Genomic DNA, 17,313 nt, shown 5'->3' on the forward strand with positions numbered 1-17,313 from the left:
AATTGTTTTCTTCTGCAAAAGAGTTCTCAGCTCCCACTCCAAAGAAGGAGCTCAGACCCAGGACCGAGCAGAGGAAGTCAGGCCTATGGCAGCCTATATAAGAAGCGGCCAAATACTAAATATCCCACGACTGCAAAAATTCCCTGCCCTCTTTTGCACCTATCTCCTCCTAGCTGTAAGTTGAGGGCTTATTGTGTAGTGGTGGTTGAGGGCTCACCCACATTTCCGCTTGCTTGCCACTCTCCCCAAGGGAAACCTGATCTTTGGAGTCAGCTGGGTTTTCCTTGGATTGATTGTGCTTGTTCTGATTTGTTGCTAGAGTGTGGTTTTTCCAGGACGAAAGGGCCTAGCAAGCCTGGGAGGAGCTGGCTCAGACCCTGTGAGAGGCTACAGCGATAACCAAGACAAAGGGTACTACTGATGGCAGCATATTTTACCTCTGTTGCAGGAATTTATGTATAGGTTGGGGGGGGTTGCCCCTCCAGCAGATATCATGCACGTGCAGCCCCCTACCAAAATCAGCACAATCACTTTTGTGACTTTTGTGATTTGTCCCCACAAAACACTTCATCACAGTTTCTTCCTATCTATTCAGAGGGCCTTTGCTGCACAATACCAAATGTAAGAATTCACTGATAAATGTATGTACTAGCTCACTGGAAAACTTCAGAAATTCATATAGACATGTGAGCTCAGCTACTCAACAGCCCTCTGCCTGAGTGATAATCCCTGGCATCCTGATACCTGAGTGCCAGACAGGTAGCCATTCCAGAAATAACAAACCTAGATGAAGACAAAAAGGTGTGATTAACTTGGCTGGGAAACGGAAATGTAAATATCTCTTTTGTTACACTTGATGGGTGTTTGGTGGAGGGCAAGGGGAACCATGGGGCAGGGTCCAGGATGCTCAGATTACTGCCACCAGACCTCCCCTTTCATGATGTCACCATGATGTATTAGTGATGTAGTTTGGGGGGGGGTGTAACATGGGGATTAGCAGCTAACAAAAGTTTGGGTTCTCTTTTGTTCGGGGCTTCCATCTTGTTCCACCTTGTGACAGGCGGGAGTCCTGTTGCGACAGTCTTCAATAAAGACCAAGCTGTTTTGCTCTGGTATTCCTGGCTTGTTTCCTTGTTTTTTTTTGTCCAAGGGAGCCCTCAGATTTCTCTGTTAACACCTCCCGCATGCTTCTGAGTTCCAGTCGCTGGAACTCACAAGCAGGTCACAAGTGGGGTACATGACAGGGGTGTGTGTGTGTGTGTGTTGAACCCTAACTGCTTACACCACTGACTTCAGAAGCTAAATACCTTCGAATCTGATACTACCAATTGCTTTTTTTACATTTCAGATGCTAGAAGAGGGGAGAGGGGAAACAAATTCCCCAAATATAGGCACCATTTAACAAAGCGAAAAGGGGGAAAGAAAGATAAAGAGCCCCTTCCCACTACTGAACATGTTAATTGCATATAGCGCTCTGCTTTGCAACTGGGAAACCTAAATTAACTGTGCGAAGTGTGGTATTTTTAGACCATGTCCCCGCTTGCTGTGAAGAAAACTGCTGCTATCAGGTGTTGCTTCATGCTGCAGAAGAGAAAATAGCATTGTCTTCTTCCACCGGAATATGTTCCACAACTGTAAGGGAAACCAAGTCCCCCCATTCCCCGCCCAGGGTTTTTATTTTGGGTATGTTGCTAGGACAGGGGCCCTGCTTTTCATGACATCAGTGTGCAGTGGTTTCTCTCTCCTATTGGATTTCGGAGGCCTTCCATTGTTGCGTCTTCTTCCCATGCCTTCCTGGGAGTGATGGTGGCATGAGAAGTAACCACAGTGCAGCTTCTGCCCATGTGGCATTTGAAGGGGCCTACAGTTTGCTCCGAGGGACGCAGGTGGCACTGTGGGTTAAACCACAGAGCCTAGGACTTGCCGATCAGAAGGTCAGCAGTTCCAATCCCCGCGACGGGGTGAGCTCCCATTGTTCAGTCCCTGCTCCTGCCAACCTCGCAGTTCAAAAGCACGTTAAAGTGCAAGTAGATAAATAGGTACCGCTCCGGTGGGAAGGTAAACGGCATTTCCGTGCGCTGCTCTGGTTCGCCAGAAGTGGCTTAGTCATGCTGGCCACATGACTCGGAAGCTGTACGCTTGCTCCCTCGGCCAATAAAGCGAGATGAGCGCCGCAACCCCAGAGTTGGCCATGACTGGACCTAATAGTCACGGGTCCCTTTACCTTTTTACAGTTTGCTCCAATGAACAGACAGGACCTGTTCGTCCTGCATAGTTTATGACGGATCCAATTTGCTTGCTTAACTCAGGGATAAAGCTTGTGAACTGTATCTGCGCCAACAAAGTTCTTCCCCACAATGTACAAACCACAGGCTAACGCCTGTGGATTAGTATTGCTTTTATTTTGAATTACATATGGGGATCCACCATAATATTTCAGTGGTTAGTGCTGGAGAGTTTCTCAGGAAAGCTCGTCTGTGCTCTCACTGATAAGCCCCTGATCAGCTTCTAAGTAAGCCAGGATGCTCAGAAACACAGCTTGAAAACCCTTTAATGGAAAACATCTAAACAGCCACCTAAGCTCCTCAGCCTCTCAGCGTCCCCTTATGTTAGATAAGACAAGAGATGATTTGGGGGCAATGAGATTACCGTCCAAGTTGTGCAGTCATTGCGTGCTTCCTATTTTTGTCGTACTCCCTCCAGTTTACCATATAGCTGCAGTTCTGTTATTCACATAATTGCAGATCATCTTGTCATTCCTAAAACCGTAATGGGAATAAGGACGTTATCATAACTCATGATAATCTAAAGAAAAGCAAACTATGTGTATGGGTGCACTTGGGTGTAAAATCTTGTCCTGTGAGCTACTTTTGTGGATCTTGCAGGAATCATAAAACATGGTGTGAATCGAACGTTCCTTAAGGCAGGGGCAATGGAGAGCTGGTCTCTTCCTCAAATGGCAGTAGTTGCCCTCTCCCCTGCCAACAGCACTAGCAGCAATGGTTGACCCTTGGGAGAGGCATTTTGGCCTTTCCCTTAGCTGCTGATAGGTGATGTTCCTGTGCAGCAGCAGCGGTGCTGAAAGCAACAATGCAATTCCTGTTGTTTCAACTGGAAAAGGGCGATAGTTTTGCGGTCCAGCAGCTCCTCGGCACGCAGAAAGTTCCAGCTTCAATCCCTGGCATCTTCAGGTAAGGTTGGGAGAGGCCGGTCTGAAATCTTGGAGCGCTGCTGCCAGTCAGGGTAGACAGCACTGCGCTAAATGGACCAGTGGCCTGACTCTGTATAATGCATCTCCCTATGTAACTTGCATGGCGAGTCGATCCCCAGTTGCCGCTGCCTTTGAGCCACATGCTCTGCTTGGTAAAACGACTGTCAACGCCCCAAACTACATTACGTATGGGATGATGGGTGTTGCAATAGCCCCCACTCCTGCTCCACGTTATTGGCTTGTGGGGAAAGAGAAACTCCCAATCTAGTGACTTTGAAGTGTCAGGCATAGCTCTAATGGCTTTAGCCCAAACGTAGCAGAGTTTTCCTGCACAGCGAAGAAGCTAGTTGAGGTGGAATGACTAGTCAGCTAGACTCAGAATAACTATTTACAGGATTTATTAAAAGGAAAAATAAAACCAGCAGAGTTTATGCATACAAAACAAAACAAAAATAAATCCTTTCTTTCTCTCTCTCTCTCTCTCTCTCTCTCTCTCTCTCTCTCTCTCTCTGTTAACCATACACAGCACTTCTACTCCTAACACACCCTCCTAACACAAACTGTGCTAGCATTCCTAGATAACAGAGTTGAGTGCTGCTCGTTAACCAATCGGAGTAAGTAGTTTCTAGGTCAAGCAGACCTTGGCTTTCTGCCAAGAGCAAATTGACACTGCCTTGAGTTAATTGTGTGAAGCCAGAATCTGTAAGTTTTCATGAGAATCAATTAACAGAAACTGAACAGTGACACCTCTTCAGAGAAACCCAACCCCATGTGATCACTGAGTATGGCCATGTGAAATACCGTACTTGTGTATAGCAGTCCCCATCACGATTGCCCAGACTTCATAGAGGGCTCACCAGTGGAAATGTTGGAGACAGAGAGTTGCTTGAAGAGCCGGTTGGCACCTGTCCCCCCCGCCGTACTGTTACAACAGGGATGAGGAGCCTGTGTTGCTGGACTACAATTCCTGTCATCCCTGCCCATTTGAGACTGAGGAGCATTCTAGTGCAACAACAACAACTGGAGGGACACAGCTTCCCCTGCATGGCGAAGAGATAAAAGGGAAGATGGTACAGTTCTACTGAGGAGCTCCTAACAGGCAGTTCTCGTCTACTTTGTCATGCCGAGGAGAGAGAGACGATGTTAACCATGACTGTCCATTCTCTCAATTTAGCCTGTGAGATGATACAAGTGACTCATGTAATGGGCAAGTCTGAGTCTCCATTAGTGATGGTTTCTCTCGGGGCTCGTCTACTCTTCCACTGGTCTTATGCCTAGACAGCATGGGTCCATGGTGTCCTGCTTGCCTTGTGCTTCTTTCTAGGCATGGGTCTGAGCGGATTCCCCCTTGCCCCGCTCCTTTCCCAGGGAAAACCCACTCTTTAGGGATGAATCGGAGCAAATGTAAATCCAGAGAAAATCCAAATTGCTGTTTGCTCCAACTGAGTGCTAAAGAGCAGTTTTCCTGGGGGGAAGCAGCAGGACGAGAGAAAGTGGATGAGCCACCAGTTTCTCGTTTTTCCAATCTTATGTTCAGTTCTCCAGATTTCTACATCATTGTGGATTCCCCAACCCCCCAAAAAAAGTCCCCATGAAAATTTGCCAGCATTTGAGTGCAAATTATCTCCTAATACACTTCTTCCGTATGCCAAACACATTTTTTTGCCAATTCAATGCATTCTTTATGCTATTTTCACTAACCTATACATTTTTGTATACAGTGGTACCTCGGGTTACAAACACTTCAGGTTACAGACTCCGCCAACCCAGAAGTATTATCTTGGGTTAAGAACTTTACCTCAGGATGAGAACAGAAATCATGTGGCGGCAGTGGAAGGGCCCATTAACTAAAGTGGTACCTCAGGTTAAGAACGGTTTCAGATTAAGAACGGACCTGTGGAACGAATTAAGTTTTGTAACCAGAGGTACCACTGTACATTGCTTGATTGGAGAATTGCATTGAAAAATTTAAAGAGTGAACGGCTGCTTTTAGTTTTGTGTGTTGTTTCTGGAAGACAGAATTAGGGAGGTTTGGCTTTTAAGTGGAAACGGACTCGAGTTTCTCCCCATCCCTGCTCTCTGTATCACAAAGTTACGACTTTTGCAAGCGGAACACCGAAAAAGAACATTTAAGCTTCTGTTCTCCTCAGAGAAATTCTACAAATTGTATAAAAACAGATGGTTGTGGACAACCTAAAGGTTCCCATCAAAAGTTATTTAAAATGGCGTATTTGAAACTCACCAATTAAGGAAAGAAAGAAATATATAACAGGCAGGCGGTTCAAGTTTTCAACATAATTTAATAAGAAGCTTCCCGGTTCAAAAGGTAACCACAGCAAAGACATAAAAGAGCTGGTGGCAGCTGCCATTAGCCATGAAGCTTGTTCTTACTCATCCTACCAGTCCCCAGCAGTTACAAGTAGTGGCTTGACTGAGTTGGAAATGTTATTGCTCAATTTGATGTACTGAATAAATGTGGGTGTCCCCCCCCCCATGTGGTCCTCTCATTACAGCAGTAGGAAGAAACACAAGGAGCATATAGGGAACAGAAGAAGCCAGCTAAAGAGGCAGTACTTTAAAACTGACCCAAGTCAAAGAGTTTTTGCCCAGGTGTTGTAGCTTCATTGGTTAGAACTTCTTTTGCATGGAAAGTTGTGAAAGGCCAATGGTGTTTGGGGGAGAAATAGAAGGGTTTCAAGCCTTGAGACATTCCCATAGGAGCGATCTATCCATGGCTCTTTGTGCTCAGAAAAAAGATATCCTCAAGTCTCAAAATGTCAAGGAACCTTGGACTGCTGTAAGTCAATATGCTACCAGGCCAAACCTAAGGTGTTGCTGTTTGCACATAAAGCCCTACCTAAAGAATTTGGGAATAGCCTACTTCGAAGATTGCCTTTCTCCATACACCCCAGACCATTCTTTGAAATCTGCTGGAGAAGCCTTGCTAACTGTCCGCTGTGGCAGCCACAAGGAGCAGTAAGGCCTATATTGTGGAATGCAGTGCTTTTTTCCAGGGGGTACTGAAGGGTACATTATTTTTTGTTGTAAAAAAGTGTGACACTGTAACAACTTCCTGGTCAGTTCTGGCACCTATTTTTCTAGGAAAAGCCCACTGGTGGAATGCATTGCATTTGTGTATTAGACAGCAATCCCGTGTTTAGCTTTAGATGCCAGCTTATTATTCTAATTTTTTACACAAGCTTACCCGGCCACGTGACCCAATTTTTATGTTCTTCTGATCTTTGCCTTTTTAATGTTTTTAACTTTCAATTTTATGTGCACAGCTTTGAAAAGATTTCTTTCCCTTTGGTGCCACAGAAATTCATGCCTTAATAATTAAAATAAGTTAAGTTGATAATGAAAAAGAAAAGGACAGATCACTCAGAGCACTTTCTCTGAAAGCATCTCATTTTGACCAGTAACTGCCACGTTGTTGTTGTTGTTGTTACCAAGATAGATTGTTCTGGACTAGTAAGATGTGAGAGGCTTCTGATACTTCAGTAGTAACTCTTGGTTTGAAATGTGCGTAAAAGCTTGGGCATATTGCCAAACTCTGCTCTATCAGTTTAACTAAGGTATAGAATTGCCTCCAGAAAAAAAACAACACAAATCAAAACTTGAAGGATCCCCTTACCCCATATATGCCCACTAGACAGCTTTGATCTGCACATCTGGTACTTTGATAAGTGTCACATAATGTTTGATTTGCACTTACAAGGGATCAGTGTTTCCGATATGCTATGGAATTTCCTGTTCACTGATGTTATTAGGCAGGTGCCTGTTTCTGGCACTCCCTAAAAACATGTTTGTTAGGGCAAGCCTATCCAAATGTGATTTTGACATGTTGTTTTATTTTTTTATGTATTTGTTTGATTACTTACATTTTGAACAACTTGCTTTTAGCATCCGATTTAATAGGTATTTTAAATGTATATCTCATATTGTTTCATGTATACCACTTAAAAGGTTTTGATGACTAAGCAGCATACAAATCTTGAAATATATCACGCTGTAGTGGCAGATGTCTCTTGGGTTCCCACCACCACCACCTTTGCAGGTTTAAGTGTCTAGTTTATGGACACGCCTGGCTTTTGTCAATTCCGAGGTTCTTGTGCTAAAACGTATCTAGAACTCTGTGTAGAGCACTGATGTGTGGAGGGAGATCAGGAGGCCACTGACAATTCATGTTCTCACCATTCCAGTGGCCAGCCATGGCCCTCTGACCTCCAACCACCTTGCAAAGGTCTGAAAGGCAGCTGCTCCCCTTCTGTGCATTCATGACTGCAGGGAAAACAAGGAGAGGATTGTTCAAGGGATTGTGAGGCGCTCCAAAGTGAGTGAATGGGCAGTAAACTGGACAATATGATTCAGTGTACACCAAATGTAAAGGTAAAGGGACCCCTGACCATTAGGTCCAGTTGCAGACGACTCTGGGGTTGTGGGGAGGGAGCCGGCGTACAGCTTCCAGGTCATGTGGCTAGCATGACTAAGCCGCTTCTGGCGAACCAGAGCAGTGCATGGAAACACCATTTACCTTCCCGCCGGAGTGGTACCTATTTATCTACTTGCACTTTGACGTGCTTTCGAACTACTAGGTTGGCAGGAGCTGGGACAGAGCAATGGGAGCTCACCCCATCGCGGGGATTCGAACCGCCGACCTTCTGATCGGCAAGCCCTAGGCTCTGTGGTTTAACCCACAGCGCCACCAGTGTCCCACACCAAATGTAGATTGGGGCAAAATGAAGTCTAACTCCACACACACACTAATGGGGAAAATAACTGAAAATTAAACTGCCACTATCATAAGGCTGTGATATAAATTGATTGTGTCAGCACAGCTGTGTACAGTTCTGCATGCCTAACCTCTAAAAGGATACTGCACCTCCAACAGGGTTCAGAAAAGGGCAAGCAAAATGATCAAGGATTACATGATAAAAGAGGCACAAAACTTTGGAGAGAATATTCCAGTGGAAGTCTGGGAATACCTCTGGAAAACAATGGACTACGTGGAAATGGCAAAGGTGAGAGCAAGAGAAGAGATCAAGTGATGAATTTCACATGGAAGAATGAGACCCTTATTTGGACAATTTGGAAAATATCACATTAAATGGAATCGCGGGCAGGACTGAAATATGAACTGCGGAAGAAAAATAATTCTAATTGTAATGATGGAATTGTGGAATAGATAAAAGCATAATGCAGCCTAAAAGGTTGAGAATAAAAACACCATGGAAGAAGGGCGGGGAGTCAACTTTTAAAAGTGTATTAAATTTGATGCTAAATTTGATGTCAGTTTGTTAAACAAAATGGTGAAATTCAATAAAAAAATTAATTGGCAAAAAACACACATAGATTTTCATTGACAACGACAGTAAGAGAAAATTGTTATGAACTGATGGGCAGATGGTACATGACCTGCCAGAATAGAAAGGATTAATACGAATTACTCATTGGGATACTAGAAATGTGGAAAGAACTAGAATATTTTCTTTCATATGTGCTGGGAGTGGGAACTGGAGAAAAAAGACTGGTCAAAGATCAGAGCTCAAATAATTAAACTCTCAAATAATTAAACTGTCACCCGGTTGTGTTCTTGTTAACCTAGGTAAAGGAGTCAGTAAGATGGCAACATAAACAATTATGTGCCCAGTGTTGCAATTCTCTGCACTAGCCTTCTGGTGGGGTCTGCATAAATCCCAGTGTTGTGAACAGAGTCAACTAATATTCAGCCATCAATTCATTTGGTAAAAGCTTTATCAGGAGGGAAGGTGCTGAAAATAGGCCACTTGCGTTGCAAGAGCAGCAAGCGAGACCACGGGATGAACGCTTGTCTGTGCTGGAAGGGAAGGCTTTGAAAAAACAATGGGGTCAAAGTGTATTGTTTGAGGTTACTCATTTTCATTATGCATAGATTAGGCTTATTAAGTTAGCTAATGGAAATATTTACTTAGACTGTAAATTAGTAATTTGTTGCTTAGAGGTTAATGAAAGAGGGCTGCAAATTCCAGACGCAAAAATAAAAATCCAGTTGGTTGCATCCAACTAAGTTTTACGAAGAGCAGACCCACTGAAATTAATGGACTGAAGTTAACCATGTCTATTAAATTTAATGGGTCTACTCTGTGTAGGAACAGCTTTGGAGACAACTCTTAATTATTACCCCTTTTGTGAATGTAGTGGGGAGCAAGTGGCTGGAACCAGCTTAGCAGCCTCACCCCTGGGCTAGAAACAAAAACATTATCTTTCTACAAAGATGGATGCCAATGCCCCATTTCTTTTTGGGGAGAGCCACCAAACACAAGGAGATTTCAAAGGGAAATTGGTGTAAGAAGCAAGACAAGGGTGCACTGCTCAAGCAGGCAGCCTTGGATAGCTGCACCATAGTAGGACTCCAACTGGGCTCAACTCCTACAGAGAAGCAAACTTAGCCTGATACACCAGTGTATCATTAAGTAGTGAGGTAGGGCATGGGGTGGGCTCCCTTCAGGTTGAACACACAAAGAAGGAAGATTGCGGCAAGCCAGCCAGGATCATGTCTCCATGTGGGGGCTCTACACACAGCCCCTGGGATTGGCACAGTTATAGTGACTCTTTCTGAGCCACTGCGATTGGGCAAATTATGGCGGCTTCCGCAACATGGCTCTGGTTCATGCCAGCCGTACATTGGCATGATTCTAACCCTATTACAAATCTGCTGGCAGCCAATGCATATTGTGGCCATTGGCGGTATCAATTGGCCTGTACAACGGGAACTGTGGAACCACTGACAGAAAAACTGGAAGAAGGCAGCGTGAGAGTCCTTTTCTGCTTTTTAAAAGAGGCCTGAACTGGCCAAACACTGCTAATTACTTAAGACACTGTTCTTGTTTAATACTTTGAAGCTGGCCAGTCAAACTCCCTGGGTGTCTGCTGGAGCTAATGAGGAAAAGCTAATTGAAACAAAAATAAAATGAGGTAGGTTAAAAACAGCAACACAGATCCAATTATGTTACATCCATAGACTAATGGGGAATCCATGCTTGGCGATAGTAGAAATGTTGCACATAACTTCCTTAAAACTGGAAATAATTCAAACAAAGCATATAAGGACACAGGTTAACCCAAACTAAATACATACATCTGCACACATATTGGTGTTCACTATATAGGTGGGCAGCAAAGAGGGATGGGCAGAAAGATGAATCTAAGTGTCAGGTTCTAGGCCAACAAAACTGTCCTTCCAATCTGTTATCTCTCACTTTTGTAATGTTCCTATTCTTTGCACCACGAGATGAAGATCTCATGAAGTTTTTTCATATTCGGAAAACAGGACACCATCAGACAAAGAAGTGGGCGAATGTCCATCAACAATTGGGGCTTCCGTCTTCCAAAGGATTAAATGCTGTTGGCTCCTGGAGATTTTCATGAAGGGAAAAAACACACACTAGTATCTACAAGGATCATCCCCGCCCCTTCCCCCAAAAGCAAAGTACAACTGTACAGAGTAGGTTGGACCTAGGCTCAATGCATTCAAGTTGGATGCAGTTAGGTACACTTTCCAGCCAATCTTCAGAATCTTGCTCTATTTCAATTCGTTTCTCACCCTGCAATTTTATTGTGAGACTTTCCGTATTACAGCTTAGACAAAGGCAAGAAAATGCTAAGGCCAAAGTTGGGAATGATTGCCAAGGATGGCACTGCTTTTTCTCTCAGTGAGCACCATTATATGAAGATCCATACTGAAGTATAGACTGACAGGTTGACAAGAAAAATATACTTGTACCTTGACTGTACTATAATCTAAGGCTAGTCGGTTAGCCATTTAGAATAGATTTCCCAAAAGGAAGGGTTCCGTGGGGGGTCTAATTCATTCTCTCGTTTGAAATTTGTCGACCTGTTTGCAAAACTAACACAGAAATGTTGGAAAAGGCAAAAGATTTTACAAAAGTTAACCATCTCTATGGTTAAAGCCTCCCAACACAAAGGTAAAATGATACATTTATTGTGCTGTCTCTCACCAGTTTTAATTGGTAACCTTACAACATACTATATATTTGATGCTAGCAGGCAGACAAAATTAAAAACAGAGACTCTGTTTGACACTTAGATCTGTCCCCATTTATACAAATAGAGGGACAAGGAAAATGTTAAAAAAACAAAATGAAATTGTGTGACCCACAGCTCTATCACAGTTTCAACAGAAGACTTCCAAGAGATTTATTCTGCTAAACCTCTGGCGCATTTGTCCATCTCTGCCCAAATACAGTGTTGCATTCTTGTGACCTTGAGTAAACCTCCATTCCTAAACCACAACAAGAAAGGTGTGTCGTATTCTTGGAGCGTGTCTGCGTGAGTGCGAGTGTGTTCACAGAAGGAAGCAACGTGTTCCACAATTATCTTCTTCACCTGCCTCTACAGTGTTAGTCCACACGTTCCAATGCTCTTCAAACTTAAAAAGATCTTGGTGTCAAAGTCAGCACCCGAGGGCTCTTTTGTTACCAGTTCATCATGGAATTTCTGTTGAGTGTCATGAAAAAAACTTGACTACTTCCTCCAGATCTCACCGAGGCGAAAAATACCTGTTTGGGAAGGAAACATCCTGATCTATTAAACTGTAAAATCATCATATGAACTTGTAAATGGGATGTGTTTAATTTCCCATTCATTCACACATTTTGCTTATTTGTTATGTCACATCTTATCTTGTGTTTTTTTTTGTCTCAGCGTAGGTGTTAAAAGCATTATTAATGGCTTGACCACATTGCTTTTACAAGGGGCATCAAATGCTCTCCCATCAGTTGTTTCCAGATCATTCTCTGTGCAGCTCTGAGAGCAGACCTACCTTATCGTTTCTTTCACATAGAAATTTTAATCGCTGAGCACGCTTGTGCATGAATACTCCGTCCAAATGCCCAGTCTCCACCGATCGTATCTCAATCGCTTTCTCGCCCCAGCCCATTATTTGATTGGAGTGGATGTAGGCTGAAATAAAACAAATAAATGGCAACCCATTCTTACTGAAAACATTTTGGCCAAGGCAGCTTTTACCATGTGCCACACCTGGCAGGAAGTTACCATGTCTAAAAGATTATGTCCTAAGGCTGGAGGCTCAAGCCACAGATGGTTTCATCACAGGAAATGCAGAGGACTACATTATCTAGGAAAATAGCCAACTGCATCTGAGGATTCTCACTTCACACTGAATTTATTGACAGCTAAGGAGAAGAGGAAGAACTGACATACCCACTGAAGTGGGCATTTCTCCCCACTGGAGTACCACGTCTTTCGTTATGCGTCCATAGGTATTAACGTACACTCCTTCGTCCTCATAGCACACAAGCATCTCCATTCCATCCGTTTTGGGCAAGATGACAATGGCGTGAGGTGTGATATTGCCCTGAATCTGCATACAGAACAGAACCCCCCCCCCCCCAAATCAGCATTAAATCAAGTTTACAGGACAACAAAGAAAGACCAGCTCTCTTCAGCATTTGCCAACTTCTCTCAGAAAACTGTCAAACCAACGTTTGCTACCAACCCATAAACAGATTTAGCCCATACAACATGCGGGTTCCTGGACAACTCATGGCATAGCAGCCCTCTCCTCAGCAATGCGAGAAACTCACCAAATTACGCATTACGGTGTGCCCACCAAAAAGGAAATTTAACAAGGACCCTGTATCAATAGACATCATGCATACTGCATAATCAAGTTTGCAGAGCACCACCACGCTGCCTCAGACTCACATGAGATGGTATATAGATATCATATGAATTCCCCGAATCCACATCGATAACATGGAAACCAGTGTGCGATCCAAAGATGACTTTTAACCTCTGACCTTCTTCTACTGTGAGGTCAACAAGCAATGGTTTGTGCTGGAGATCTGCAAAAGACTTTTAAAACCCCCTCAGTCAGTTTTGTGGTATGAGGGGAAAAAATGAAATAAATGCACAGCATGCTATGGTAAGAACAAGAGTATTTTATATTTGCTGTTTAAAAATGTGTCCTCGTTGCTTTTGCTGTCTAGGTTATCTTTCACACATTTAGGGCATTGATTTAGCTCTTCACCTGTTGGTATCTTACAAGAAGATGCAAAGTGTCAGTGGAATGTTTGGCCTTTTAATTTTTAAGCAGCAGGAAGCTACATTTCCCAAGTGCACCTGGGGGCTTTTGTCCTGGTACGCTCTTACGCAATGCACAAAGCACCAGGCGGGATTAGAAGCGAGAGACTTCCTTCTCCTTGTGGCTGTACCACTCCAATTGTTGGTGCTACCAGCCCAGCTTGTGAATGGAATTTGAAAGGGGTGGTGGTGATTGCAAGGATGGCTGGGAGAGGGATAATCCAGGAACTCTTCCCTGATTTTGAATTTAATTCAAGTTTCAAAGAATTCAAGATTTGTAAAGCTCAACACTTCTTTGAGATGGACATTAGAACCCCCTGACATTTGTATCCAAACCCTGGATTAACCCTTTCTGCCAGCATGCCTATTTCAGTAGGATTATTTTTATATTTACATTTAAGTAAAAAAAAAATATAATTTAGGAAGCATCAGGGCTGGAACCCAACACATAGTAAAACAGGGTTAAATCTGATTGAAATTGTGGTGAAGCTTGTGACCAGGAGCTTGCAACTGGGTCTTATAAACAGGGCAACTGCGAATGATCAGTGGAGGAAACTGAAGAGTGAGATTGTGTCTTTGGGATTAAGGCTGGTTGGTTGTCTGAGCTGTTTTGGTTTGTGGTGTGTGCTCTCCTAGAGCACATGGTCTGAGGGGGAGGTACTACTGCTGAGAGGAAGGCAGGCTGAATGAGGAAGTGACTTGGGGGAGAAGTTAGCAGCCAGCGGCAATTCTAGTTAGCTGACTGCAGCCTCTGGAAACTCATGACCAAGACTTGCAAACAGGGACATTCATGCGAAGACAATTTGAGAAGAAGGCCCGGAGTGCTGTCTCACTGTGTACACAAAACCAAGAGACAGGGACGATGAGGGAGCTTCTTCAGGGAACTGTAACTCTGTGCCATGTTTAACTTCCTGCCTGAGAATGAGCAAAACTACAAACTATCTTTCATCTTTGTTGGAAGCCGCCCAGAGTGGCTGGGGAGACCCAGCCAGATGGGGGGGTACAAATAATAAATTATTATTATTATTACACCAGCAGGAAGTGCAAGCTGGCTGCCTTGCTGGAAGAGAAAGTACAGCAATTTGAGAAGAAGAAGAGTTTGGATTTGATATCCCACCTTTCACTCCCTTTAAGGAGTCTCAAAGTGGCTAACATTCTCCTTTCCCTTCCTCCCCCACAACAAACACTCTGTGAGGTGAGTGGGGCTGAGAGACTTCAAAGAAGCGTGACTGACCCAAGGTCACCCAGCAGCTGCATGTGGAGGAGCGGGGAAACGAACCCGGTTCCCCAGATTATGAGTCTACTGCTCTTAACTACTACACCACACTGGCTCTCGTGTGGTGAGGCACACTTATCCAAGCTATCAGGCAAGATGAGGAATTTCTCGCTAGAGCAGAATGGACTGTCCTGGAACAGAGTGATGTAGGGGTGGGGGGTGTCACTAGGGAGGAGGAGGAAGATCACCCATTGCAGGAGACGAACACCTGGAGGAACGTGACACACTGAAGCAGGACTGTCAGGAGCCATGCTGTGTCACTGAAGTTGCAAAATCGATTCCATGCCCTCACCTTGGGCACCGATTCTGGGCCAGAGGAACAAGGACAGCAGTTGCTGACCTCAGAACACACAGAGGGGGCTGTGGGAGGTCCAGCGTTCAGAACGATATCTGCCACTCCCGGAGGAGGAAGAGCTATGTGGTGATGGCAGCTGACAGAGGTAGCTGTGTGTGGAGGTAACAGGATGTCCCAGGAGGTATGCTGTCTCCCAAGTGCAAAAGTCCACATTATGACACAGAAGTTGCCAAGTCTTATGAAACCCGCTGACCACAACCCCTTCCTTCTGATTCATGTGGGTGCAGCAATACTGCCAGACACACTATGAGACTCTGTGTAGGAAGATGAAGGGCCTTGGGGCACAGGTGGCTTTTTCATCACTCGCTTCTGTTGAAGGTTGTGGCCCGGGAAGAGAGAGGAAAATAATACTGGAAGTAAACCACTGGCTGCACATCAGGAAAGGTTTGGCTTCTTGGACCACGGTGTCTGCTTCCTTAAGGAAAGACTTTTGGTAAGAGATGGGTTGCATCTCACAGCGGTTGGCAAAAATGTGTTTGCTATGTGTCTTACAAAGTTGATCTGGAGATTACACTAAATCATGAGGGCAGGGAGAAAACAATACTGATGACAAAAGAGCACCCGGCAGTGGGGATTATAGCTTCATTGATGCACAGGAAGCTGAGGTGGTGCTGCAGAAACCTGCTAAAGGGCAGGAAACTACAAGAAGGAAGCAACTGGAGGGAACGACTTGTGGTTTCATTTCTCTCTACGCAAATTCAGAGTATGGGAAACAAGCGAGATGAGCTGGAGATTTTAGTACAGGGTGGCAAATATGACCTGGTAGGCATTACTGAAATCTGGTGGGGTGAGACTCATGACTGGAATGTAGAAATTACATCTGGGTGCCACAATTTAAGAAGGATACTGACAAGCTGGAACATGTGCAGAGGTGACCAAGATGATCAAGGGTCTGGAACCAAGTCTTGATGAGGAACAGTTGAGGGAGTTGGGCATGTTTAGCCTGGATAAGAGGAGACTGAGAGGTCATACAATAGCCATCTTCAAATATCTAAAGGGCTGTCAGATGGAAGATGGAAGAAGCTTGTTTTCTCCTGCTCCGGATAACAGGAACTGAACCAATGGCTTCAAGTTAGAAGAAAGGAGATTCCGACTAAATACCAGGAAGAACTTTCTGACAGAAAGCTGTTTTGACAGTGGAATGGACTCCCTCTGAGGTTTTTAAGCAGAGGTTGGATGGCCATCTGTCATGGATACTTTAGTTGAGATTCCTCATAGACTTGTAGGCCCATTGGCAGGACAGGCCCACCTGGTTGTCAGGGTAGATTGATGTGATTTTATTTATGCACCACACAGTGGCTCTAGTCCAGCCTTCCCCAACTTGGAGCTTTCCAGATGTTTTCAATTGCAACTTTCATAAGCCCCAGCCCTCTATGCTGATGGGAGTTGTCGTCCCAAACATCTGGCGGGCACCAGGATGTTGTTGTTCTATAAACACATCTGAACTGGTTCATAACAATCTGTGGTCTTTGTGAATATGCTGGTATGTCTAACATGGGAATGAGAACCAGCTCTAATAATTTTGCAGAGGTTTGCCACACAGAGAGATATAGGTTAAGTTCCTTGTTATGCCACAGATGAATAGATAACAGAAGTGAATGACAGATTTTCTTATCTGTGATAAAAAACATGAACAAATGTATGAATAATGCTAATATTTTTGTAACAACACAAAACATACCTTAAATGCCATAAACTTGTGATATGGTTTAGGAGCCCAAGCATATATCTCTACAGCATTCTTTAAGGCAATCACCAAGAACTTGATTCTCTCATATTTCACTAAAATTGAAATAAAACTAAATTTTTAAAACATCCAATTCACTCAAGACAAAACCGAATGATTTAATCTCAAGGGAGAGCTGCTGAAACCATATTGTCAGTAGAAGTATTGTCTTTAAGAACAGGCCAAATGGCAAATTCCCCTGATAGTTTGGACTGATTTGAGGTTCTTCATAGTTCTGGATGGTGCTTTCTAGCTACAGGGGCAGCCATCTTGTGTTTGCTTGCATGTATGTGACACAGCATGGCTGCCACACAACCACTGCAGCAAATTAAAGATGGTGGCACTCATGCTTCCAATTACGACAGTAGTTCGGAAGAGACTCACCACCACCAACGTAAGTGCAGGTATTTTGGAAAGAGCATGCGTGTCTGGGAGGAAACTAACCTCACAGGATTTGAGATGAATAATATGGCAATGTGACCCTTCCCTACTATCCTTGTAATAAATAAATGAATAAATAAATAAATATTTTAAGCTAGGACTGTGATACTTCAAAACTTTATTTAAATGCCAAGTTGAAAATATAGTATTTGTTAAGTAAAATTTATTAATCATCTCCATATAACAGAGGACATTTGATT

At 43.9% G+C, this 17,313-nt stretch overlaps 1 protein-coding gene across 10 annotated transcripts in view; it reads right to left on the bottom strand.

Annotated features, from left to right (window-relative positions):
* Positions 1–8,452: 8,452 nt before the first annotated feature.
* Positions 8,453–17,313, bottom strand: part of TNIK (TRAF2 and NCK interacting kinase) — a 291,911-nt gene continuing 283,050 nt past the window's right edge. For 9 of the 10 annotated variants that reach the window (XM_083739146.1, XM_083739148.1, XM_083739143.1 and 6 more), the window contains 5 exons: positions 16,628–16,728; positions 12,938–13,087; positions 12,434–12,593; positions 12,033–12,172; positions 8,453–11,769 (listed from right to left, as the gene is read on the bottom strand). In XM_083739146.1, the coding sequence (XP_083595272.1) occupies positions 11,686–11,769; positions 12,033–12,172; positions 12,434–12,593; positions 12,938–13,087; positions 16,628–16,728 (635 nt within the window). In that variant the 3' untranslated portion in view covers positions 8,453–11,685. The remainder of the gene's footprint in view (positions 11,770–12,032; positions 12,173–12,433; positions 12,594–12,937; positions 13,088–16,627; positions 16,729–17,313) is intronic. The other variant, XR_014564274.1, reaches the window with a different exon arrangement.

Source organism: Podarcis gaigeae (assembly GCF_964106915.1).
Source record: "Podarcis gaigeae genome assembly, chromosome: 5".
NCBI lineage: Eukaryota > Metazoa > Chordata > Lepidosauria > Squamata > Lacertidae > Podarcis > Podarcis gaigeae.